Source organism: Seriola dumerili, unplaced genomic scaffold (genome assembly GCF_002260705.1).
Source record: "Seriola dumerili isolate Sdu_G_001 unplaced genomic scaffold, Sdu_1.0 BDQW01000068.1, whole genome shotgun sequence".
Classification (NCBI taxonomy): Eukaryota; Metazoa; Chordata; class Actinopteri; order Carangiformes; family Carangidae; genus Seriola; species Seriola dumerili.
Genome location: NW_019174323.1, coordinates 19,254,441 through 19,282,113, shown reverse-complemented (window position 1 = coordinate 19,282,113; position 27,673 = coordinate 19,254,441). Strand labels below are relative to the sequence as shown.

Here is a 27,673-nt window from a genome sequence, read left to right as displayed (position 1 = left end):
GTATAGTAAAGGCTCACAATTTATACACGAGAGAAAAACACAAATTTAAAAGGATATCAACGGCGACCTGAAAATAAGAAAAGGTGAGTTCGCGGACTGATCCTGTACATCGACGGCATGTGCTGTTGTAGCCGAGGTGGCAGCAGTGTAGATGTTGTTAGGTCGAAGCCTCTGTTTTGTTAGCATCTGCCTTTGACATGAAGGGCAGGGGACGTTTAGCCGCGATGCCAGTGACTCTGTATGGAGCGGACAATATAAACTCTTTACGCTCATTGTTGTCGTTGTTGTGTAAATGTTGTAATCTCTTTAATAAATGGTGTTATTAGCGGCGCTGTCGTGCTGTAGTTAACACCGACTCATAAGCACTCGTAATAATGGGTTCGAGCCCGTGGGATTTGTGAGTGATGCACACAGTCTACAAAGTTTGGAGCTATTTCCTGGCACTCAATAAGCATCTCATTTAAAATGACCGGCCTTTTCTCACCGAAGACAGGAGTGATTGATAAAAGTAATGATGGCTGAATTCCATTTAGCTGCTTCAGTGTCAGGGTCCTGTCATGCTGTGTCTCCCTGGGACACAGTCAGGACAACAGAGCCATAGTTAATGTTCATTACACAACATCTGTGCATTTCCTCCTATGACAAGTCAAAATATCTGGCTTATTGTTAATCGGTGCTTGGCACAGTTTCTGAGATGTGCACTGCCATACTGCCACTTTTTTTTTTATAAAACATTATATGTGGCCACAGTCTATATCCTTAATGTCTGTCCTGGGTGACATTGCTTGCATCACCTCCGTCTCCGTCTGGTGCTGCAGTGGGACTGTTTTTGGGTTCGATCCTCCTCGGATAGGTTTACGCTGCAGTCAGTGCACCCGCTCACCCTTCAGTCTGTCTGGCTCTTTTCTTCTCTGTTTGGCTGAGCGCTGTCAACTCTCTGCCAATGGAGACTGCTGACTCTGGAGTTCAGTGGGGTTTTTTTGTGCCAGAGGAACCTGCTTATGTGGTCAGAGTGAGTGGGACCGGTGTCAGTGGATTCAGGGCCTTGGCTCTGCTTTTCAATTGAGCCCTTTGAGCCACAACATGACAGCATCAAAGCTAACGTAAACTAAGCAGCTTGAACTGATTTGGTGCTAATAAAACCTGCCTGCACGTGATTTTATTCAACAACTAGTGTCTTAATTAAACTTGGACTCCACTGTGATCAAGTCCTGCGATGTAGGTCAGTATTGCTGTCATTCCAGTTAGACTTGCTTATTAATTCACTTGTTTAATTTCTCATTTTTCCACAGACCTCTACATGAATGCTGTGAACAGGATCCGTGTGCCACACATGAGCAGCAATTAACCCTTCAAACAAAAACCCCACGTCCCAGAGTTCCCTGATTCTCTCTGCGGGTCCCTGCAGCTGTGGGTGTGCCTCCTGTCACACTGGCAGAAGAGGCGGGGCAGGAGGTGTTGCCAGGTGGGGGACCAGGGCTGCACCTGCCCGCTTTCTCCGTCTCCATCCTCCATTTGTACCTGATCCACTCGAGTTGCAGCTTCCGCAGGCGGTGGTCTGAGAGGGATCCGGCCAAGAGCTCCAAACGCGTGGCGTCTGACCGGACTCTGCCAGGTGGCGTCGGCTGGTTGAGGGGCAGAGCATGTTGAGTGGTTGTGGTTGCCATGGAGCCGCAGGATAAGAAGCAGGTGAGTTTAGTTGCTTAGCTCAGCATGTGCCTAAGCAACATAAATGTCCCTGAGGTGGAGAGTTGTTTACTGAACACATAGGGCCCCTGGGATTTAGAATAGCGCTAATTTTGTCAGCTGTCTTTAGATTTAGTCTTAGTCCTGAGATCTGAAGTCCGTGTTAGTTTGAATTGACTTCAGCCTTGTTAGTTTTAGTCAAATTTTAGTTGACTAAAACTCTGGATGCCAATGAAATCACGTTTGTCTATTTTAACTTAATCACCAGAAGATCAGTTGACAAAAAGGCAAAAATATTGTGAACATTTTAGTCTTAATTTTAATCAAGACCAAGAATGAGCATGTCAGTTAAACTTCTGTGAACTGCTTCAGATGAGATTTCATCCAACTGAAGAAGAGAATCATAATGAGAATAATCTACAGAATCCAGAAATAAGAAAACCCTTCACGATCAAACAGAACCATGTCCAAAGCCCCTACAATAGAGCCTACCCTGTTTGTGTTATACTCATACAGTAAGCGTTTAAAATAAGTTGTTAACGATTAGAAAGTCCGGAGTCAGGTTTTTCTCCTGACGACGTCCGTGACTGGAGACGCTTTGAGGTAATTTATTCTCAATTGGCAGAAACATTCACCTGGACTCTAGAATGAACTGATTAGATGTTGGTGGTCAAAGTTAAAGCACATTATGACCTAGGCTTAGGCCGATATTTCCCACCATGTGTGATATTTTCCACAATATATAATGATATATATAATAATATAAAATCCCCCTCATAATAATATCGTATATCGCAATATTTTGTCTGATTACATTTTGGATATCGCCCAAATCTACTGTGACCTCATGTCTGTCCCATGTCTGACGTGTTCATAGATCATCTTAATGTCTACACCGACGAGCTGATAAATCATTCAGGCACTGATAACAGTCCACACACACAAAGTGACTGATTAATTCCACCATTGGAAAGGGGATTTGAGTCGATCTGAGGAGAACGCTCTCTGAAGCATACTGTGTAAATGTAAAGCCTGGGTACTTTCACTTTCACTTTCTGGTTGGCTAACGCTTGTTTAAAACCTGTAGGATTATCTTTGGTAAGCATTGTATTACCATAACTGATAGATCGAGGGGCAGAGCTACAAAAAATAAGTTGTGAAAAAAACAAAAATAATTATCCTTTAATTAAGCCAACTGTAAAATCTACAAAATCAGTTGTAAAGGAAAAATTGAAGAGCTGTACGACCTTATTTTTGTTTTGTTCCAGGGCGTTTAATACAGCATCATTTTGTCATATGAACTCTCATTGTCCTGATCGTGTTTGTTCGTTTCAGTTTCAGGGTCAAAAGATTAAACCTGTTCAGTTAAACGTAGACATGTAAGAGACACATTTCACAACCAGGCCCCGCTGGGTCAACATAACAAGCACAGGAGCGGAAATGTTGCTCCAACGCCTCAACCCACCTTTTCTTCCATCTCAGTGTTCCCACCTATGTGCTGTGTAGTGTTATATAATCATTAACAGTACAGTCGGAAACATGAGGCCGCCCTCCTTCTCAAGGAGACTGGAAGTCTTAGAGGTGGACTAGACTCACTTCACATGTTGGAATTACACAACATAGTCTTTTTATTTCATTCATTTCATGTTTGTTTTGATGGAACCATGGTGATATAATCTACTTTGAATGCACGAGTCAGAACAGAAGAAGAACCACCGTTGAATGTGTCACAAAAGTGAACAGCACAGGAGCCGGCGGTGCGTTCAGGGTGCTGAAGTCACAGCTGGAATTGAAGTAATACGATGAACAATAACAAACAGTTTTTATTACTCACCCACACAGATATTGCCTGAATCAGATTACAGTACCGATATCACTCCGCGCTGGATGTTCACGAATGCTGGATCTCCTTGTCACTCTTTGTTCTGATGCTTTCACCATGTTTTTTATATATATATATTTTTTTGGGCTTTTTATGCCTTTATTAGATAGTGCAGTAGAGAGAGACAGGAAATGGGGAGGCAGAGAGAGGGTGAATGACATGCAGTAAAGGGCCGTCCGATGCGGGACTCGAACCGGGGCCGACTGCAGCGAGGACTTTAGCCTCTACACATGGGGCGCCTGCTCAACCCACTGCGCCACTTGACGCAAGGTGGAGCAGTCAGTCAAACGTCAGTGTGTTCAGCTCAGTTAGGACATCATTGGAGTTACTTTTGGCGTCCATACCCTTCATACTTTCCGAACTATTCGACCAGTTCAGAATGTTTTTCATGCATTTTTTTAACAATATTTATTCCCGCTTTCAGGTAGAAACTCCCTTCAACTTCAAAATGTTCAGTGTCTTTCTTTCCATATGGGGGTTTTTCAACTTTTAAATCTCAGTCACACAATATTCAACTTTGTTTGAAGCTTGGTTATAAAGGATGTGAGTGAAAGAAACCTTCAAACCCAGTCAGCTTCACCACTCATTCATACATTCACAGAGAAGTCGGTTTGCTGTAATCTTAGTTCGAGTTTCATGCACCTTTCAGGCCTTTCCAGACTTTTACGTTGTTGTATGTGGGCCACAATGATTCACTCTCTTTAACTCGTTAAAATGTTCACTCTTCATACATCATTTTTTTTCTTCATCATGAGCCTCTTTCAACAATGAAAGTAAACAGGCTTGTACGGCTTGGGCCATCTGCCCCACTGACTCCAACAGCTGAGACCAAAAAGTAAAAGTGGCGATCTGGAAGATTTCAGATTCCTGGTTGGTTTGACAGCATCTGTAGCTACTTGTGGAAACAGCAAATGTGGTTTAATACCACAGGACACAGGATTCTGGGGGCAGCAAAAAAAGATAAAGAAGTTAGAAGTGATCTGATTTGATGCGGCACACAGCCAATCAGAAGAGAGGAGGCTCTGAGCTTCTCTTCTGATTGGCTGACTGTTTTCTGAGTGATCCAATAAAAATATAGCAGATTTCAGGTAAAAACACTCAGAGAAACCAAATCCTGCAAGGTTTGGATGGTGGGTCCAGGTGGGCGGGGCTTGGTGACTGCTTTGTTGTGACATCACAAAGTTCCAGAAGTCCTGATGGCTGGTTTTAAGGCTCAGTTTCTGAATACAGGCTGTGTGCATTTCTCTGTGGACTGAGGCTTTGATACTTTCACAGTATTAATATAGAAGCTAGAGCTGATCTATAATCACACTACACATGGACACAGACCTTTACACTGGAGGAGCTTTAAACTCTTTTAAATAATTTCAGGAATCAACATAGGTCATATATATATACAGTATATAGGTCAGGTATATCACACAGTCATATATATGCGAAGCTGGCAAGAATGAAAAATATCCAGCAGGATTAAACAGGCCTGGATGGCATGGTTCCTCACATCAAAAGAGCCTCTGCCCCCCCCCCCCCCCCCAGGATGAGAATGAACTGAATGAGGCTGAGTCTGTGCCAGAGAGTCGGCCAGACACGGTGTTTTTGAATTAAAGTCCAGCTGGCAGCGCGCACCGACACCGGGCTGTGGTGCTGTCTGCATCACAGTGACGAGGGAAATTTGGGTGAGGTTTTTGCAGCATCACCACCACCAGCTCTGTGAGCAGAGGCAGCCTCTCCAGTCAGTTCACTCACATCTCGACAACTTGTTTCAGAGATGTAACGACTCTCGTCATGTGGCACAGCTGCCGTCGCACGTTTCCCCTCGTAGCAGAGAGATTTTAGAGCAGAGGAGGGCGGTCATGGTGCTGAAGATGAGAGAGGGGATCTGTCTCTGGAGGAAGAGCAGTGTAAGTTGTCTCTTTTTGGAAGTATAAGTCTTAACAAATGCAGCAGGACTGTTATCGTGTCAGTCACATATACTCTAGTTAATGCAAGTCTTTTGTAATGCTGGTGATTTGTTGGGGAGCGTCCGGGGTTAATCTGAACCCTCCCCAGGTTGTGGGCTGTCTCTGCTCGCTTACGTCTGTCTGGAGGATTTTTGTTGAGGCATTGTTACTCTGGGGAAATGGGAGGATATTTATAGCTTGGCTGTGTGGGATGTACAGCTTGAAAGCAGAATCCTGCGTGCGTGCGTGCGTGCGTGCGTGCGTGCGTGCGTGCGTGCGTGTTTTTTCATATTTGTGTATGCCTCTCAGTGTGTGTGTGTGCACAGACACACATCCTCACAGTGACATGGAGTGTGGGAAAAGGTTGCTTTCCCATTACCGTCAGATATGGCTCTGCGTCCTTTCCCTTTCTATTATAAACAAATTTGTTTCCTCTTTACACAGATATCTAGTTTAAGCATGGATGGTGTTTAAAGTTTTTCATTTATGATTAATTCATTGGATATTGCAAACAATCACTTTATTAATCAATTAGCCGATTAACAGAGAATTAATTGACAGCTATTTTCACAGTTATTTATCAAGGGTCGTTGCCAAACATCCTCCAGTCTCTCAGTCGGCTGCTGCTTTCTTTATGTTTATGTCGTCGTTAGGATTTGGATTCTGACATTTCATAAACCAAATGATTAATCAGTTAACTGTCTTTAATTGGAACTATAAAGCCAGAAATTAATTCAAGATTTCCTGTAAAAGTTAACGTTTCATGCCTTTGTAACTTTAAGATAATATTTGTGATGTGTGTGTGCGGGGTGCGGTTGGGTTTTTCTGATAGGGTGAACATTAGCAGTGTTAGCAGTATGTGTTAAGGCTTCTACCTTAGTGTAATGCTACTGACCCAGTTAGAATATTGTAATTCAGATTGATTTATTTAGGGTGGAGTGGTGGTTAGCACTGTGGCCTCACAGCAACAAGGTTCTGGTTTTGAAGCCGGCTCCGCCCACTGGCAAGGACAAACAGGTATAGCTAATGGATGAATGGAAATTTATTCAACAGAAAACTTGTTCCTGTCCTGAGCCACAGACATATTCCATCCTGGGTTGAGAAATTAATACAGAGATATTCAAAACTGCATCTTCACCACATCAAATCAGAATTTTCTAGCTGGCTCAAATCACCATTGCATGTTGTTTAAAGTTAAACGTTCCTCTCAGACATGTTTTAAACTCCTCTGTCTGCTGTGATTCATATTTTTGTTTTCCCACATGAAAAGTGAATCTGGATCAGGCCTGGAGCCCCGCCCACCACCTGCTGGCTCCAGGTGGACAGGTGAAAGAGCAGAGAGCATCAAGATGGTGAGAGGAGGAAACATCAGAGAGACTCAGTCACATGTTTGAGCCTCAGTCAGACCCAGACTCAGAGGAGGAGTCTGAGACCAGAACCAGAGACTAGCAGACGGATCAGAACCATTAGCACAGTTAGCATCTTTTTAGAACAGTTTGTAAAGTTAGCATCTCTTCGGAAAGGTTAGCATCTTTTCAGAATGTTAGCGTAGTTAGCGTCTTATCCTAACAGTTAGCGTAGTAAGCATCTTGTTTTTGTTGTTTGTTAGCTTGTAACTGGCAGTGGCTGATACAGTGTTAGCGGTTGTGCTAATGCTAACGCTCTCTCTCTGTACTGACAAGGTTTCAGGTGTATTTAGCCCCGCCCCCCGTCCCCACAAGTTGACAGGATTGGTTCCTTAGGTTTGTGACGTATGAAACCCTGAATCTGTGTTTATGAGACTCATTGGTTCACTGCAGTTCAAGGTGGAAACACTCAGTCATGGAGTTGATGATTATTTCATCATCATGTGTCTGTGTTATATAAAAACATTATATGGATTTAACAAAGTGAAACAGTGGATTTAATCAGAGGGTCTTTAATAAGAAAAGTGTGTTTTAGTTCCTGTTTTCAGGATTTGATTTGATTTGATTTTCATCATGTGTTGACGTCTGTCATGTTTCCACTTTGTACCACGTCATAAGATCATCACATATCATTAAAGGTAGCAGTGTTTTTGAGGTCACGGTTCAATGAAACTAAACAGAACGAAATCATGTGCAGCAAGCAGGAACACACTCTGCGATCACCAGACTGAACACTCCTCGGCTGCACCTTGAATTTAAGTTCATGAAAACTGCAAACAGAAGTGGTGACGAGGGACGACCCTGGTGGAGCCCAGACCGCCACAGAGAGCATGCCTGACTTACCTCAGACAAAAAGCCAGTAACCCTGACAGTGAGTCAGCAGGCACAGCACCAGGAGCTTGGAGTTACCTCATCTAAATATAATGCTCTCATTCTTTTAATGTTTTCAGTTGTTACCTCTGTTTTTCCTGCTGTGACAGAACAAAATATCAGCTGTGGACAAAGTTTATACAGATGCAGTCGTGTCAGGACTCAGCTCGTAGAACAGAGCGTGAACATGATAAATAAATCATCAAATAAATAATTAGATGGTGACTGTATTGCATGGAGAAGTATTTGGGAGGATCTTGTCAGCTGAGTTGTTCATGTTTTTTTGAGGTTGAGTATGAAGGCGTTGTTGTGCGTGTGGTCGCAGGAGGATGCTGTGACCCTGGGCCTGTCGACCGGCCAGGCTCTGGTGAAGCTGCGGGACCAGCTGCGGGACCTGCTGGAGCAGCACCAGAGGGCTGCACACCGACGAACCTCTGCGCAGGTACGCACACACGTGTATGCATTTATATTTCTGTCAGTGGGAGAGAAGACGACATGGCCTTCATTTCATTTACTGATACCAACACATTCTTCTTTAAATAAATGTTGACGTATCGTTTTGCTGATGCCTTGTTGTTTTTGCCGTGTTCTCGTAGGAGCAGTGGGTGACTAGCTTCCTTTACCATGGCAACCGTCACTCCTGCCTCCACTGGCCAGGAGCTGCCCTCACTCTCCTGGTGGTGCTGGGACTCTTATGTTGCCATGGCAGCCAGCCAAAGGGCAGGTAGATAGCCTCCTTGTGACAGAGCCGACCAGATGTGTGTGATGCTGTGATTTTTATTCAGTCAAGTTTTTATTTTAATACGGAAAGATTTGATCTGGGTTTTTAATATGAGTAAAAACTTGAAATTTATAAACTTCCTCATATTAAATATCAAGGTGTCTCTGTCACTCTCTCACCTGCTCGTCTCCACCGTGTTATTCTCTGGTAAAATGATAGACATGTGAGAGATAGTAATTAATCACCAGCTGCACAAACAACAGCTGCCGTCGCTCTCACTGTGTGCCAAGGCAATCTCACACTTGTATTGACTGTTCTCCTTCCACTCCAACAGATGTTATTAAATACCTATACTAACGACCCATTACTGACCAATCACTGAAGCGCTCGGAGACCATTCCTCACGCTTAGAGTTTTAGATTAGAATATGGCTGTATATAAGAACTCAGACTGTGGTTGTGGACCTTTCAGGTTAACGTGAGGATTCACATGTAGAACTGTTAGATTCGGTGTTCTGGATATGAGCCACAGCTGTCGTCCATCTGACCTGTAGCCTGCAGCTCGCTGCGCTCTGTTTTATCATCTCGTACACCAAAGTCTCTCTCATATCTAATATCTCCATTTGTGTTTTGTTTGTGTGCGTATATTCTGCTCATTTTGAGATGTGATGTCTTTCGGTGAAGAATGGAAACTAATTTATTTAACCCTAACCCCCCCTTCCCGCCGTCCTTTCTCGTAACCCCCGAACACCCTGATTCCTCCGTTGTGATGAAGACTGCGTTCCTGTTTCTCTGTTTGATCTGTCTCATAAATCTGCCGCTCTGCTGCTTTTCACCTCCACAGCTCCGGTATAGAGCTGGTGAACGCCGCCGCTCTCCTCCTCCTCTTCCTGCTGAACCTGCTGCTGGTCGGACGTCAGGAGAGGCTCAAGAGGAGCGAGATGGTGCGGCGCCTCAGGGGCATTATAACACAGCTCAGCGGTGAGTCAGAGTTTGGGCATTTGAACTTCCTGTGGCAGAAAATATCCATTTATCTGTTCTGCTTCTTCTCTTTACTCAGCTGCCTGGAACTCATTTTTGATAATGAAAGTTGTGGGAACACGGATTGGAATAGGGCTAATGATCCAGTGATGACAAGCAGCAGTTCGAGTTCTTATTTAAGATGGATACTGTTCCACAATTAATCTATTTACTGCTTTTCTTGGTATAAATTCTGCATTTTTATTACTAGTTCCTTCTCCATTGATGGCAAATTTTGTTGCATTTATGGAAATTTGTGTGGATTGTCGTCACTGACTTGAGTAAAATAAAACCACATTTTAAATTTGAGGATATCTGCCGCACCCATTCTCACAGCTTTTAACCAATCCTGGTTCAGGACAAGGCTTCAGGGGGAATCCCTGCACTAACAAAATCTCACATTTGGAGAAACTTTCAATCAGGAATAAAATAAATAACCAGAGATAAAAGTAGAAATAAAAGACGCATCAGTAAAACAGCTTAAAATGTTTGAATAAATAGAAAGATAAATAAATAAACTAAATAGAATTCAATAAAAGCCAGGCTACAAGGTCTTGAGTTTACTTTCAACAGTATCCACTTCATTAAAGTCAGTTTGGTCATTTTTACCATCATGCATCAGTGACACTGACCTGATACCTGCTGTCACAGCTCTGGATGCACCGTGACATGTTTGCTATCGCCTCATCCAAGCATGTTAACTTCATCCTCACTTTCCCTCCCTGCGCTCCAGACTACCTGTCGGGGTGCGTGGGTGACGTACGGTGGTCTCTGTCCCAGTACCCTGACCTGTACACGCCCTCGTCCCCGTCGTGGTCCCTCCACTGGACCTACCGTGACTCCCGCCTGGTCAACCTGCCCGTCAGTCTGCTGGTGGAGGGAGACGTCATCGCTCTGAGACCTGGCCAAGAGGCGTTCGCATCACTCAGAGGCATTAAAGTGAGTCTGTGCAGACGCACGCATGTTCTCACACTGAAATAAAAAGGTGCAGTGGTAAGAAACTGAACAAGTGCATGAGGGAAAGTGCATTTTTGTGGACTGATTTAACTGCACTCACAGCTCTCTGTTCTGGCACCATGTGAAGTCAACAGACCTCCAGTCCTGTTGAAAACACTCGGATTTACTTGGAGCACCTTCTTCAGTCTTTTTTTTTGACTGAGCTGAAGTTTAATTCATAACATTCAAAGAGAATCTACTTAAAAGACCTAAAACGTCTAACTAATGTAATTAAGTAATGACTCAAAGATCTTTTTATTGGATTTTGAACATATACATTCATATAGTGTAACACTGGGTGTGTCAGTGTAGCACTGAATGATGATACCAACTGATTTTGTTAATATAACATACACTTTGTACTGTGTACCATATACTATATACTATATGTTAACTTTACAGAGTGTCTGTAGATAAATAAATAGATAAATAACTTCTTTAAGTCTAATCTTTAAACCCACGTGTCCCTCAGGTTTTTATCTTTCACTTTTATCGTCTGTGTTTTTAATTCAAACTGCTTCCTGTCAGTCTCAGACCATGAGGTAGTGAACGCATCACGTTTGAGCTGCAGTATTTCTGTGTTGTGTTTCTGATTGTATTTCATTGCACAGCACTTTGGTTGACCCTGGTTGTTTTAAATGTGCTTTATTTATTCACCATGAGGTTGACAACCAGCTGATGGAGACTTCTCCTGGCCAAGAAGTAGTCCAGCTCCTAACGTCTGTAAAACTGCAAATGATCATTTTTACACTTCTGTTTTTGTACAGATGAAAGAAACGAGATGTAACGTTCTGATTATTAAACTGTGGAGGCGCTGGATGGTGGATTTTACTTCACTGACAGAGCCTGGTTAGCTGTTTCTCCCAGTTTCCAGCCTTCATGCTAAGCTAAGCTAAGCTAAATTAAGCTAACCTTATCCTGGCTGTAGCGTCATATTTAAAGGACAGAGTAGCCCCGCCTAACTCTTGGTAAGAAAGTGAATAAACACATTTTCCAAACGTCTTCTTTTCTGTCCCTCCTCAGGATGACGAACACATCGTGTTGGAGCCTGGAGATTTATTCCCCCCGTTCTCCCCTCCTCCTTCCCCACGGGCCAATGAGAAGAGAGGACCCCAGAACCCCCAGCAGCACCGCCTCTTCAGGGTCGTCCGGACTCCAGTGCTGGACACGGTCAGGTACCTCGGCCCCGCCGCGAACTACGAGAGCCTGATATATGAATGTGTTCTGCACAGCTAGTTCACACACAGGCTTGACTAACGTAACGCACTGAAATCCTTTCAGAAATCTCTCTGTATTTCATGTGAATCAGCTGTGACACCAGACACGGGATGTTAAAGTACCGCTGTGCTGATAAATCAGATTCACACACAGTCACATGAAAAGAAAGTTAAAGAAAACGTAGAGAATGTTTTCATCTTGTTTTTGTCCTTTTATCTTCTCAACAGGAACAGTTTGGAGATGGCGCTGTCTCGGCCAATCACAGTCCTGGATAATGAGAGGTTCACAGTGCAGTCGGTCATCACCAAGCTGGTGTGTCCCGTGGTGCTGGTGAGATGTTAACATGTAGCCTCTTCTTACAGTGTGTTTGTAATAGCTTGATTTAATGTGTGCCACCTCGTCCTCAGCGGTGTGTTTACGGTCTCTGCCTCTAGGTGGCGTTCCTGCTCGTGAACACTGGCCGCTATTTTTGTGACGCACCCAGCCTCACCCCCCCCTGCTACAATTTCTTCCAACTTCAGGTACAGTCCTTCAGAACTACTGCTACTCCTGTCTACATTAGTGAGGAGTGTGAACCAGCCTGAACGAGAAGCTCAGAAGACTTTATGTATTTGTACGTATATATATATTTTATACAAACAGAAGAGCTGACAGAGTTGTTGTGACGTCGTATTTGCAGGTGATGGGTGTTCTGCCCATCTTGCCGCTGCTCTTCCCCGTCATGTGGGTGCTGGTGAACGCCTTCGGAGAGGCCAGGGTCCTGGCAGAGTTCAGCCGGGTGTCTCCAGCTGGTCTGGTGAGTGACGACACAGAGAAGAGACAGCTTTAGTTACTAACACAGAGGTCTGTGTTTGAGCTAATATCTGCACACACACACACACACACACACACACACACACACACACACACACACACACACACACACACACACACACACACACACAGAGGAGACACAGCGAGGACCTCCCTCTGTGTTTTAACTAGACTCTTCTCTTGCCCCAGCTTGCTAAGTTCTCTGAGGACACTCTAAGCAGCTACACCGAAGTGGTTTCCTCCCAGGTATAGCCTCTCACTACCTCACCCCCCCCCCCCCCCCGCCCCCCCCCCCCCCCCCCCCCACCTCCTCACCCCCACCCCCTTCCACTTGCTTGGCTCTCAATTCCACCTGAACCCCACCTGTCTTCACGCACTCACTGTCCTCACCCCTTTGCTACTCCCTCTGTGACCCCCACCCCCCGTACGCAACTCTCACCCTCAATCTCCCGTTTCACATCTTTGATTTCTTCGCCATGGCAATCTTCACGGACATCCTCTGATTCAGACCACCGATCTGATTCTCCATGTGTCACCTCCTTCTCTTTTCTTTTGCTTTAATATGAGCACTCTGCTTCCTGCCTCTCCATGTTTGTGATCATCGTCTCATCTCATGGATACAGCCTCTGTTTCCAGCTCCTGGCCAAACCCAATCATTGTCCTCGTCGCTGCCGGGCTGATGTTCTCATAGAAAAACAAAGCAAATCAGCAGCACTCTCCATATTACCACGATCTGAACCCGTCAGTGTTTTGTCTCCGGCTTTGGCAGATGAATCCATAGCCATTGTTCTGATATGATATGAGAGGGACTGTCACATGAATCTGTCCTTGACCTTCCACCTCTGCTTGCCTGCCTGCTCTGCATGACTGGAAATCACCCACAGTCTGGATCTTTGCTGGGAATCCTCTAGGATTTCCTCTCCTTGTGTCCTGCTCTTCATATGAGTGTTTTTGGTTTGAACAGATTTTGTACTTTAACTGTTTAAAAACATTGTCGGTCAGTCCCGTCCACCACGCTCCCGGTTGGGTGCGAGAGGCCCTGATCATGGATGAACATGTACGTCAGCTGCAGTAGCGAGTTAAAGCTTCGTATCTTACTAAGAACAGTAGCTTGATGTGCTATTTATGTGATAATAGAACATTAACGCAAAGCGTGGGAACAACATGAACATCAATATCTATATAAATATAACATTGAATGTAACAGGACGTTGGATTAAAGCTGTTGTAGTAGAGTTGTTCCAATACAGATACTAGAATTAGAAATGCCCCCGATACTGAGGATGAGGGTGTGAGTCTAATACCTTGTGATTTATTAATAAACTTTATAGTTTCAAACTGCAACTTTCCTGGAAATCAATTCTTCTTCGCTGCTCTAAAACAGTAGCCTACACAGGAAGTTGTGCCGATGGACGATGATCTCAGTGATCGACTATAATCAGAGCGATTGGCGACGACTGATGACTCTGCCGACGTCCAGGCGATAGTTCGCTCTCTTTCTCATTCATGTATGAACATATTATTATTATTTGTAAAATAATATTGATTTATTTTGCTGTGCCACAGTGTGACGTCGTGTGTGTTGTAGCTTCACACTTTCCACCCAGTCCCATTTTAAACCTTTGCCCCGATCTGTGACTCCTCCTGTTACAGGAAGTTTAGTAAGTGAGAGACTTCTGTTTTCAGTTGATTGTAGGTTGGTTCAGCTTCATCCATTTAGACTTAAATCTACAACACGTGCAAAAAGTGAAGGGGTCCGAAACTGCTGTATGTTCATGTGTCCTCATTCTGGCACCCAGAGACCCAGGAAGTTTGTTTTGGATTCAGCCTGATTAAAAAGAAGTCTGACCAGAATGTTGAGGAGCGTTTCCCTGAGCAGGTCGTGGTTGTTTGTTTCCTGCTGAACATTCGTCACGAATCTCGTCCAGAAAAGAATGGAAGTGTGCGTGGATGTGTTTTGGATCACCGCTGCTGCTTGCTCCAGGCTTCACCTCCTCGCCTTGTGCCACTAGATCTCTAGTTTAGAAGCTTTGTCCTTTTTTTCTTTCTCCATGATGTCATCCAATCACAACGCTGATTAAGACCGTCTGTTTTTAGAGCTGGTTTGGGCTTTTTAGGCAGAGTTGGCTTCTTCCTCGTTAATTAAAGCTAGTGATTTTTATTTATTCATCTATTGAGACATGTCTATCCTCTTTCTGGTATCTAATTTGATTTATGTGTGTGTGTGCGTGTGCATGTGTGCAGGAGATGCTGCGTTGTGTGTGGAGACACCTGGTCGGCGTCCTGAAGGGAGAGTCTCAGACGCTCTGCTACACCTCCAGCCTTCTCCACACTCTGGGATCTGTCACTGTGAGTATTACAGAGCTGAAGGAACAAATACATCCAAATGATGATGACTGATTGTCTGCAGCCCTCCTGCAAAATTATGTTACAGGACCACAGCAGCAAATACGCATCTTTACACAGTGTTGGAAAAGATAAACATGATTATACTGGAGGAATGAACTGTCAATGTCCTCTCAAGGTCACCAGAGGTCAGATACAAACTGCCTCCACGTCTGTAGTGAACCGTCAGGGTGTGAAGATTATAAGATGAAGGTTTCATGCTTTAGTTGTAAACTGCACCGTTGTTCTGCCTCCCTGTCCCACTGGTAGAAGATCTGAACACAGACATATTTTAATGACTGATTGACTGGTGAAGCCCACGGCAGCATTTAGGCCTCGTACATGGAAACCATGTAATAGACTTGTCAGGGCGTGTAGAGCGTGTGTGTAAATCCTGTGTGTGTGTGTGTGTGTGTGTGTAGGTGCTGTGTTGTGTGGACAAACAGGGCATCCTGTCGTGGCCTAACCCCAGTCCAGAGACCGTGCTGTTCTTCAGCGGCCGGGTCGAACCTCCTCACAACAGCCAGGACGACCTCAGAGACGACCTGTCTGTCAACTCCTACTGCCGCATGGAGACGGATGATGACAGGGACGAGGTGTGTGTGTTTTGGTGGTTACTTCTAGTTTGTAGTTTGTTGTCTGTTATTTTTAGTAGAAACTGACTCAGGCCAACTGATCACCTGATAGCGCTCAGTGTCGTATCCCCTGGATCTGTACAGGCCCAGGAGGTGCAGGCTCTGCTCTGTCTGCCGGCAGAGTCCTCCACGCAGCTGGGGGAGGGGCCCGAGCTGAGCGAAACCTCGCACGACACCGTTCGCTCGTCTGACACAGTGGGGCTTCGGCGCCCCTGTCAGCCCACGCACACTCGCACCAAACACCACTCCGGATCCAACGTGAGCTTCAGCCACGACACCGAGGGAGGCGAGGAGGACCAGGCCCAGGTAAAAAACTGGACTGACACCGTTTGAGTAGTCGTGAAGTACGGAAGAGGATTAGGGCCACATCAAAAAAATTCTGCGAAATCTCAGAATTCTGACTTTCTAAAAAAATAAAAATATTTCTTCCACATTAGAGCCACATGTGAAATTTCTTTTTTTGCATTCTCTCTGAAAATTAAAAATAAAACTTAAACCTTTTTTTCCTTGTAGAATTCGGAGTTTAAAGTTGTTCCGTCGTGATGTGATGTTTTAACGTTGCTGGTCTTGGTCTCCAGGACTTTGCGTTGGGCTGCCCTGAGGCGGAGGCGGAGGACTTCGTGTGCGACTACCACCTGGAGATGCTGAGCTTGTCTCAGGACCAGCAGAACCCGACCAGCATCCAGTTCGACGACCAGTCCTGGCAGTGCCACCTGCCCTCCCTCAAGCCGCTGGGCCTCAACATCATGCTGAACCTCTGCAACGCCAGCGTCACCCAGCAGCTCTGCCGCTTCTCCGACCACCTGTCCAACCTGGCGCTGCAGGAGAGCCACGGCACTGTGCTGCCCGTCTACGTCCCCTGGGGGCTCTGCGAGCTCTCCAGGCTCATAGGTGAGGAGTGAAATGAGGGAACGACTAATTGTGATTTCAGTTGGACTTGAAAGTAACTCAGGTTAAACTCTTTACCCTCCTGTTTCCTTGTTTGTGCGTCAGGCTTCACTCCTGGTGCCAGGGAGCTGTTCAAACAGGAGAACCACTTGGCTCTGTACCAGCTGCCGTCTGGAGAGAAGACCAAGGAGTTCACCTCCCGCCACCTTCATTACTTCACCAAACGCCAGCCTCCCATGTCCCACCTCATCTCGCTGTTTGTACGGGACTCCTCCTCCAGTGAGTCTACACACACCTCAGTCTACCTGTGTCTACCTGTGTCTACCTGTGTCTTTCTGCTCGTCTGATTTGTTTCATTTTATGGTTGAAAGGAGCAGGAACAGGTTTTTGTTTTACACAGCTTGTCCAAAGGTATTTGGTTTTGTTTTGATGCCTGCTGATGATGTCATCCACTCTGTCATAACCTCCGACCTCTCCGTTGTAGATAACATCCAGATGCTGTCACACGGTTCGGCTGACCTCATCCTGGAGGCCTGCACTGACTTCTGGGATGGGACTGATATTTACCCGCTGTCAGGCTCAGACAGGTGCAGTATCTGTCACAGTCTGACGTAACGTGTCAGAACATTATAACCTCCATGAAGCTGTTGCATTAGACTGCATTCACTGTAGCTGTGTGACTTGATTTTCACTTTCCCTCCCCGTGTCACAGAAAGAAGGTTCTGGACTTCTACCAGCGCGCCTGTCTGTCAGGGTACTGCTCAGCCTTCGCCTACAAACCCATGCAAGTGTCGCTGTCGAACCAGCTGAACGGGAAGTGTGTGGAGCTGGCCCCCGGTCCCTGCCTCTTCTCTGGAGTGGAGCTGCCCTCCACCACACCCATCAAACACAACTCCTGCAGGAACAGCTGGAGCTCAGATGGTACGATCCGTGACAGCTGGACGGAGAGTCAAAGTGACAACACAACTTTATTTCATTTTCCTTTCGTTGTCTTTCCCCGTCTGCTCTGCAGAGGGGATAGGTGAGGGGGTGGAGCGTGAGGACTGTGTTCAGGCCCTGAGCGGGCAGATCTTCATGGGGATGGTGTCGTCTCAGTTCCAGGCCAGGCTGGACACGGTCCGGCTCATCGACGCCCTGGTCACGGCCTGCATCCGCTTTGTTTACTTTTCTATGGAGGATGAGCTCCGCAGCAAGGTGAGCGCACACACACACACACACACACACACACACACACACACACACACAAGTACCTAGTTTATCTTGGCTAAAATGATCTGGGTCTGTTCCTCTTCCTTTGTTTTAATGGACAGAAACATAAATAACCACAGATTGAACTTCACACTCAACAAACCAAATAACATTACGAAATCAATCAGGCCTGACAGCTACATAACATATTAAAGAATAACAAATAAGAATGACAAACAGCTTTCTTGACACAGTCCCATTTTTAAGTGTTTTTTGATCATCATTTGTTTTTGAAGTAAAGTAACTCTCTCTCAATTCTACATTGATTAATATTCAGGGAATCCACATCAGCTGCTTTAAAAATACATTTTCCCCCAAACAAAATAATCAAATTGATAATACAATAATGTGTTCCTCTTTGCTTTGGACAGTAAACCTTTTGATGCAGCTGATTGTAGTCCACACTGGGGACACGGCAGGAACTCGGCCCAGAACCGATAATATCCAATATCACAATATTTTTCATAGTATCGAAAAAAGAAAAGAGACTGTATGAAGAATATAAAGTATGTGCAGCATGATGTAAACAACATGAGTACACAACAGAACAGTGTTGATGAGTGCGTGTACTCACACTTGGTGTGTGTGCAGGTGTTTGCGGAGAAGATGGGTCTGGAGACGGGCTGGAACTGTCACATCTCCCTGACTCCCAACGGAGACAGTCCCTGTGACGGAGCTCCGTCCAGCCCAGGTCACGGCTCGCTGCACGAAGACCTGAACCAAGGTACCGGACCCGTGTTCGGACAAACTGAGGCTGTTATTCACTTTATTTCACACTTAAAGTTCTCCAGTTCGAAGTTGGATAATTATATGTCTGTGGAAAATCACAGATTAAACCATCCGGCAGTGACTCAGTTAATGTGACGTAATAATGAGGAGTAGTATTATAAAGTAAGAGGGAGAACTTTTACTTCTGATCGTTTCAGTTCATTTTACTGATAATTCTTTGGTGCTTTAATGATTGTCAGTGCAGGACGTGGTTTTGTTCTTTTCACTTCAACAAAGAATCTGAATGTTTCTTCAAATCAAATGTGAACAGAGGCGAGAGTTTGTGCCGCAGAAAAAGTTTTAGACTTTTTTTTTCTTCAGTTTTCCCTTTTTTTAAATTCTGTTTTGTCTTTGTCATTACGGGGTATTGACTTTAGATTGATGAGGTAACAATCATTGAAATGAATTTATCGTAAGGCTGCAACATAACGACGTATGAAAACGTTTTGGGGGAAACCTGTGAGGTTTCTGAGACCCGTGATGTCTGAGTTTCTCTAACTCCGTCGACTCTCTTCAAACATGTCACAGACTCTCGGGACGAAGCAGAAGGTCCGCTGCTGCCGGAGGAGGAGGCGCACTCTGACCTCGCCAGCTTCCAGCCCACGGACAGCGACGTGCCCAGCTTCCTGGAGGACTGCAACAGGGTAATAACATCTATTAAAACCTCCCTACAGGATCGGTTTATTACCATCCTTAGACTTCAGCTCAAATTTAAATGAGTCAAAGAGTTTTTTCCTGTTCTTGTTTTCCTGTCAGGCCAAGCTGCCTCGTGGCATCCACCAGGTCCGTCCTCACCTGAAGAACATTGATAATGTGCCTCTGTTGGTGCCTCTCTTCACTGACTGCACCCCTGACAGTGAGTATCCTCATGTGTGTCACATCATAACTCTTCCTCCTTACTTTGAGGTAAAATGTATTAAATGAACGTTTGTCACAGGAAATGTATTTTCTTGAGAGCAGAACCGATAACGAGCTTATAGATGCTCCGCTCTTTAAACATGAAACGTTCAATACCGGGTTTCGGTTCCATCCATAATTCGAACAAGGAAAAGTGACGGTTAATGACCAGTGAGATTTATTTGAGTGAAATAATTGATGTTCTGCATGACAGTCTGTGTTTATAGATACTCACCATGGTGTTTTCTCTACAGCCATGTGTGAGATGATGAAGATCATGCAGGAGAACAGAGAGGTCACGTGTTGTCTGGGAAGCTCGGCCAATTTCCGCAACAGCCGCCTGTTCCTCCAGAGTGACCTGAGGTAAACCCACGTTAACACAGTGCAACCCTCCTGGTTTATGTCATGAGACCAGATCGACCACTGTTGGTTTGTCATGAAAATTGTTGGTTTTCTTTTTTTCTAAATAAGAGCCACTAAATTTTGAAGACTAGGAAACGGTGTTTGTGATTTTTCAGACCAAAACTCTCTGAAATGTCACATTAAATTTTCTCTGGTACCATCCAGCCACGCAGAGAGTTCGTCTTGTTAATCCAGGTGTAGCTGTCTCTGAGATTTCTACCTCCATCAGTGAATAAGAACAAGTACACAGTCTCACCTCCTCAGGTGTTTCCACTTTCATCTCTTTTTACCAGCTTTGCTTTATATAGTTCATCAGAGGTCTGGCTTTCCTGTTTGGTATGGACACAGATATCTCACTACTTTATTAGAGCTAAATGAGGAAAGGTTTTTTAGTCGACTGTTATAGTGTTGATTCATTTCACAATAATCATGTGATCTTCACATTCTCAGTATGATCCTTTAAATGTCCTGCAGCATCGCTCTGGACCCTCTGTACCCGTCTCAGTGCTCGTGGGAGACGTTCGGCTACGCCACCGGAGGAGGTTTTACCGGAGGCGCCGAGGGTCTGTCTCCTCTCAGGCTCTCCGGACAGCTCAACAGTCTGGGCTGCTCCGTCACCTTCCACCAGGGAGAGAGTGTCAGCATGGTCAAGCTCATAGAGCAGGTCAGTAGACACACACACACACACACACACTTAAACAAGTCGAAGAGAGATGTTGATTAATTTGCGTTTGGGTGAATCTGTTCCAGGCACGACACACGACCTACGGCATCCGCAAATGCTTCCTGTTCCTGCTGCAGTGTCAGCTCAGTCTGGTCATCATCCAGGTGAGAGAGGACACTGCACACACTTCCTCCTCATCAGTCACATCGTTATAACAGGGCAAAGCTGTGTGAGGAGTTGTTGACTAGATGACATGTTGCATGTGGATTACAGAAACAGAAATATGATACTGAAGAAATGTGTCTCTGGTGTTTGTAGTTCTTAGCCTGTCTGGCTCAGCTTCCTCCTCCAATGAACACCACTGACATTCTCTGGTTGTCCTGCTTCAGCTGCCCACTTCTAAGGTACACACACACACACACACACACACACACACATTAAAATAAAGTAAACTATTAATAACTGTGTCATTTCACTGCAGGATGTCACACTAACTGTCCAGTTGTGTTGTGTTGTGTTGATAGTGTGTCACTGCTGGGGAAGCCTCCTGACAGCTCAGTCATGGCAGTTGCCACGGGGAAGAACCTAGACGCCATTCCAAGAAAGGTGTGATCCCACCTGTCGAATCTACTCAGCTACTGGATTATTACTCCTACAGATTAGAGAAACATACTTAAATACTGTTAACCAGAATACTACACTGTACGTTCTTCCAGTCCAATGAAGCTTCTAGAACAATATCCTCGAAGAACATTTTCCTATCAGCAGTAATGATAAAGATAAATACCAAACAACAAACACACTTTCTCCACTCTGTGTATTTTATTTTTCACATTATGTTTCAAAATAAAAGACTCTCTCATCATGTCGTCCTCTTTGACCAGACCCAGAACTACTTCCTCGGCTGTTTCCTGCTGAAGTTTGGTCTGACAGTGTGTGCCTACCTGTTGGCCTTCGGCTTTACTCTGCACGAGGTCTGCCGGAGTAGCGGCAACTTCACTTTAGCTGACAACACCAGCATCACCTGCCTTAACATACTCGCAGCGAGGTAAGAGAAGCTCTCTCTCTAACTGAACTGATCCTATCTCAGTTATTAATGCTAAAAATGATAGACTGATGGTGAACAAGATGCAAGAACGAATGTTGGAGAAAAGATAGATTTCTTATATGAAGCGTTGATGAATGAAGTTGTTGTTGTTCTGTGTGACCACAGCTCTTCAGACGAGGCTCCTCATTGGTTCACTGAGCTGTCAAATGGTCTGCTGCTGACTCAGAAGGTCATGGCAGGGTTCCTTGTCTTACACACAGGTAGGGCCTCTCTCTTTCGTCTATATTGTTTGTGGATAAACTACGGTCAAGCCCACTCACCTTTTTCTTTTTTTTTAATCCTTTTCCAGTGGTGATTTCCCTCAGCTATGTCCACCGCTCTCAGCCTCTGTGGAGAAAGAGTCCGTTCAGCAACACCTGGTGGTGTCTCACTGTACCCGTGGTGTAAGTTAGCATTTGTATACTCTACAGCAGCGGTTCCCAACCTGTGGGCCATGGCCCTCTGGTGGGCCGACAAATCATTTGCAAAACAGTAAAATTCCTGTGAAAAAAATATGTTTTTTATAACTACAACTAAATATAAATTATATTTTAAAATATTTTAAAAAGAATTTACCTTTAAATTTAAAAGATTAAAAATGTTAAGCACTGTGATAAGCCAGTGACAGGAACTTTTATGTTGCTGCCAGACCGCATCGTAAACTTGTTTTGCTATCTGAGTCTCATCTTGGTTTACTATGAAGTGAAAAGTCTGTGTTAGCACTCTTAGCTAGCTCCTGTTGGCTTGAGTGAACACAGAAAGATTGTTGACCTTTTTGACGGTTTAGCTAGTATGTAGCACGAAGCTTGCTGAACTAAAGACGTTTAGTTACTGTATCTGTGTACTGTGTTTATTTACTACAGCTGCTAGCTAGCACGTTGACTCAGAACTACTTTAGCACTGTCCCTGCTAATTGGTGTTAACTGGCCAAAGCTGGTAGCAGTTGTTGAACTCGGGACTGTTGTCATGAGAGGTGATCATGAAAAGAAAACAACGTAATTAATAAAATAAATGATTGCATCAAGAATAATAAAAACATAGTAATGAGTTGAGTTTTAATAAATAATTGGTTCATAGGGTTATTTACTGCTTTAAGTTCGGTCCTGAATGTTCCATCATTATCAGTATTAACGGAAAAGGTTGGGAGCCAGTGCGCTACACATTCCACTCACTCAAGTACCTAAACCCAGTTTTCAGCACCTTCCTCCTGGCTGTGCTTCAGAAATAATGTGGGTTTATACTTGATGCCAGGAGTTAAGCTTCTTAATTCTGTAGCACTGCCGCTAACCCTTAACGCCAACTATGAATTATTTGCGTCCTCACTTGAATACGACCACTGTGTTGATGCAGCAGAGCTGATGATAACTCTCCACAGTTGTAAAATCCTGTATTAATGTTTTTTGACGACGTGCTGCTTGTCTGCTTTTCTCTTGAGCCTGTCTCTGTTCTGTCCTCCAGTCTGCTCAGCCAGGTTGTTCAGGCCTTGGTGGATTACCAGCTGTGGCGTGACCAAGGTGGCGCCCTGACCTTTAACCTGGGCGACATCCCGCTGCACGCCTGGGTGCTCGTGTCTCTGTCCCCTCTGCTGGTGGTCGTGGTCAACGAAGTGGTGAAGCTGCACGAGATACGGTACGAAGCGGAGCACAGGAGGCGGTTGTATAATCGTCATGAGATGAGACAGTTTAGTGACGCATGGGGAGAGAAGGACGGGTTGATATCACAGTCTTATGTTGCAGTTATCATCAGGGATTATTGAGGATTACGAAGTGAGCAGGAGCGGTCTTTGATTTCCCCTCCTCTTCTTCAGAACATGGATGTGTTGTGAAGCTGGAAACATTTAGCAGATTGTGTCCTGGTATTGATCGTGAGCTCTGCTTTGTCCCCTCTGTCCGTCTCAGGGTGCGAGTCCGTTACCAGAAGAGACAGAAGCTGCAGTTCGAAACAAAGCTGGGGATGAACTCTCCGTTCTGATGCTTTCCCTCTGAGGGAGCTGGCGTCGAGGTAATACTGGGAACCAGTCGGTCTGTTCTGGAGACCAGGGACGGACGGGGTGCAAATACTGCAGCACTCCTCCATTAACACTTCAGCCCAACAGCACTGCAACCTTCAGGTGGAGCTGCAGATATCAACCAAATGTCTTTACGGTGGGAGCTTCACGACACGAGCTCCTGTCAGTTATCTGAAGGGCAGGGAAAAGAAAATTCCAAAGCATTCATTTCCACTGAGTAGAAAAAGAGCCAAAAATAGATTTACTGTCTGGTTTTAGTTTGTTTTAAAGGCATGAGGAATGTTTTCACACAAAGTTTATTCTTCCTCACCGTCACTTCTGTCTCTGAGAGCTGTGGGTGGTCGCTCTCATCTCCAGGTCCCAATCAATCCAATGAAAGCTACCTTTACTTTGAAAGGTCGACACATTGAATCGTGGCATATCATCAGACCAGTCCAGCCTTCGTTCACTTTAACATCATATTAGTATGTCTTTATTTAAAAGAAAACACATAGGGTTGAAAAGAAAGGTTAACTTTGGAACCCTGAAGTGTTTATACTGTAATATTTTAATGGTTATGAAAGAAATAATCACAAGAAAATTGTGTGAAACAATAGAGAAAGAAAGAAACAATAATTTGTGAATTAAACCTAATTATTATCAAATATTTTCATTACAACAGAGTTTAATAGTTTTATAGGAGGCTTTTTATTCATTTCAAAATGTCCCCTTTCAGAAGTCTTCTTATTTGCTCAGTGACACACAAGCTCAACAGTTAGCTGCTGTTAGCCAGAGGAGCACCAATGCTAAAGTTATTCTGAATCAACTAAGCTGCTGCTGCTGTAAATACACAGCAGATAAACACAGACTGCTTTTATTTAACCAGCTAGGAAGGGTAGGAAGCTTGGTTTATTATAATGTGAAAAGTCTGTGTTAGCGCTTTTAGCTAGCTCCAGTTGGCTAGCGCGAAGACAGAAGGATTGTTGATCTTTTTGCTCTGATGTCGAGTAACGATCCAAGCTAAGTTTTAAAAGCTAAAGAGGTTTTAGTTACTGTGTCTGTGTACTGTGTTTATTTACAACTGCTGCTAGCTAGCAGGTTGATTCAGAGTTACTTTAGCACTGTTGCTGCTCTGGCGAACAGGCGCTAACTGGGTAAAGCTAGTAGCAGTTGTTGAGCTTGCTAGTTTAGCAAGCAGGATGCGTGTGGTTGGAGTTTTGAAAAAGGGCATTTCTTTAATGAAATAAAATGGCATCAAATAAAATAATTTATTGCAATAAGAAAAATAAAAAACATAGTAATGACTTGAGTTTTAATAATTTGTTAAATTATTTCACAAACTGTTGGTTCATGTGATTATTAACTTCATAATATCTTTATTTATTTAATATTCAGTATTTAATATTGAATATTTATGATTTATAACTTTCTGGGTTGCATTTCAGCCGTTGAGCCACGTTTTAATCTTCACTGTGGTGACAGGACAATGTTCTCTGTTATTTCATTGTGTTGTGTTGTTAGTTTCGGAGCTAAGCCGACGTCAGACCTGCTGTAACACAACGAGGAAGGATTGAATCGGATCGCTCATGTTTCATACACATATCTACGTTTAAATGTGTTCAGACATGGCTGTGCGGTGATCTAGTCCCTCCCCAGCTGATGGGTTTACTGTGTATATAACAATGTTGACTGTGGTGTCCTGACACCAGAGTCTTCTGAAAGGTGCTTCATATTCTTCAGTTGCCTTCCTCCTCAGCCTGTCTGCCTGTTTCATGTCTCAACACCTCCACAGATTTGTTACCCCTCATTTCATTTTTGATCTGCCGACCAGCGAACTCCACAGATTAATTTTTCTTTCATGATCACCTTCAAGTTTCTCCATTAATCTTCATTAATCTCCCACTGATTCATTTATGCGGCGGAGCCTCAGCAGCAGCAGACGTCTGTATCACTGTCGGTGTTTTTTCAATCAGACCAGCCGTCTGTGTGGTGCTGTCGTTATTGCAGATGGATGTGATTTTAATATTGCTACTGTACACAAGTGGGTTGGTGGTATTTATTGGTAATGTATTGCTAAATACCAGCTGTTTTTACACATATGGAAAAATGAAAGTCATTTTTGTCAATGCCAGATTAACCTTGGGGCAGAAATGAGCCTCGTCAAATGATCAGTTTCTCAACTAATTCCCAGAAAATGGATTGTATCCTAACAACATTATTGTGATACGAAATGCTGTATACTTTTTTTTTTTAAGATACTTTTATTATGCTGGAATCAAGTGACATTTACACATTACATGTCACAGGTTTACCTCAGATTTTAAAATGTTTTCCCCTGAAAGAAATGATTGTCTCAGAGGATTTTCTCCACATCACTCAGCCCTGTTTCTAAACTAACCTGCAGTGACCCTGGGCTTTCAGGGGGCCCTGAAGTTTGAGGTCTGTCCTTCCTGGATTGGACCACATGTAGTGCAGCTTAATCTCATGATGGCATCAAACACGGCTTCTGGGGTTTAGCGTCAGGGCCGTATTTACCATTGAGGACACCAAGGTCATGTCCTCGTCATTCTTGTTGGGAATTCGGAGGGTTCAACCAAGACACAATTAAAACTAACTATTTATGGATATTTTAGAGGCCAAGTGCAGACATCATATATTTACATTTGACTGTTTTTAAGCCAAGAACAAATGGATAAACAGTTCAACATTTCCCCACCAGGATGTTATTTCTGGTAGTGTGGAGAAGGTTTTGGATCTAAATCTAAATGCTTGTTGCAACTTAAAATTTGCGGATTAGATTCAGTTTTTTTTTTTTTTAATTAGCTCTGTTTAACCTGTGTGCTCGCTTTTCTGTGTGTGCCTGTTTTAGTTATTCCATGGCTGCAAATGCTCTTTAAAGTTACACATTTAAAGGGGCTAGCTGTGAGTTTTCTCTGCCGCCAAACGTGGTTTCTCACCGGGAGCGGGTGGTGGTGATGCTCGCTTTCCAAGAGCTTCAGCCGTCATTGCGTTTACAATAGGTTATAATAGCAGCACTACTTCTTTAGGGCAGGCTGTGACTTGCTATCACAAAGTGACAAGACGGGCCGGCGGGGGCTAGCTGGTTAGCATGCTAACTTCAGTTGAAGGAAAGAAGTGATAAGCGTTAACACTGGTGTTTGTTTCCACCTCTGGAGACAGCTGTTGGCGAGTTGTGACGTTTCTTCTAGTCTGGTAAGTGAACAGCTGTTGATGCTAACACTGGCCACGTAGCAATAGCAAAAACTTAAACATAGCACCTTTTAAAGTGGGGCTGCATGTGAATAGGTACAAGTGAAGATGTGCAAAAGCACAATTGGACTTCCTGGTTTTACAGCACCTGTGATCACTTTGTGGACGGACATGGACATGAAACTACTGAAGATGGTTTGAAGACAAACATTACAATGCAACATTTCTGATTTTATTTGTTTTGTTGGCCCTGTTTTTCACTTTCTTGGTTTATATCATGACAAACATATGGACTATGCTGCATGAATAAGATCAACATGAATGCTCCGTCTTAATCAGTGTACGTTATCTATAGTTCTACGGTTTTGTTCACACCACAGCATGGACTTCACGCTGTACGTCACCAGGCCTCTGGTATGACCTGCAGAGCTGAAGCTAACGTTTTGATGACATTACCATGTGTAGGCTCCGAGCTGATGCCTCGGTCAGCTGATCGACTGACGGACTACGAGATAGTTGTTCACAAGATACATAAATGTATATTTTGTATTTTTTTAAAGTGTCTATGTTCAGGACTTTTGACAAATTTGTTTGTGTATTGATTATGTCATGATAATAAATATGTTCTTTTATTTATAAGATTGTTGTGTTAAAATATTGTTTCACACAAAGAGTCAGCACAAGATGATTGAAGAAAAATGTATTTATCCATTGGACAAAATTCTAATTTAATCTATGACAAAAGGGTTTTCAAGATACACAAAGTTCTGAAACCTCCAAACTCACGTGCAATGAGTTGCACAGGTTCTGTTCTTATTTAATCAGTATCTAATCTTGAAATGTTTTGCTTTCAATTAATTAAATTTAAATAATATTTAAATTTAACTTCATTAGGCGATATTCACAGACTCTTTTCTAAATTTGATCCATGTTATTCAAAACACACAGATC

At 44.0% G+C, this 27,673-nt stretch overlaps 1 protein-coding gene across 1 annotated transcript; it reads left to right on the top strand.

The window, feature by feature from the left end:
- Positions 1 to 27,327, top strand: tmem94 (transmembrane protein 94). Its single transcript, XM_022742704.1, has 32 exons — positions 1 to 83; positions 1,293 to 1,689; positions 8,110 to 8,226; positions 8,381 to 8,508; positions 9,349 to 9,485; positions 10,258 to 10,463; positions 11,544 to 11,695; positions 11,966 to 12,068; positions 12,173 to 12,259; positions 12,418 to 12,534; positions 12,741 to 12,797; positions 14,796 to 14,900; positions 15,359 to 15,532; positions 15,656 to 15,877; positions 16,150 to 16,462; positions 16,565 to 16,738; positions 16,944 to 17,046; positions 17,172 to 17,380; positions 17,472 to 17,653; positions 18,299 to 18,431; positions 19,004 to 19,119; positions 19,232 to 19,331; positions 19,627 to 19,735; positions 20,249 to 20,438; positions 20,525 to 20,602; positions 20,757 to 20,842; positions 20,963 to 21,044; positions 21,323 to 21,486; positions 21,652 to 21,746; positions 21,836 to 21,929; positions 22,984 to 23,154; positions 23,424 to 27,327. Exons 2-32 carry the CDS (start codon positions 1,666 to 1,668, stop codon positions 23,494 to 23,496), a joined length of 4,101 nt encoding a protein of 1,366 aa, XP_022598425.1. The 5' UTR covers positions 1 to 83; positions 1,293 to 1,665; the 3' UTR covers positions 23,497 to 27,327.
- Positions 27,328 to 27,673: the final 346 nt, after the last annotated feature.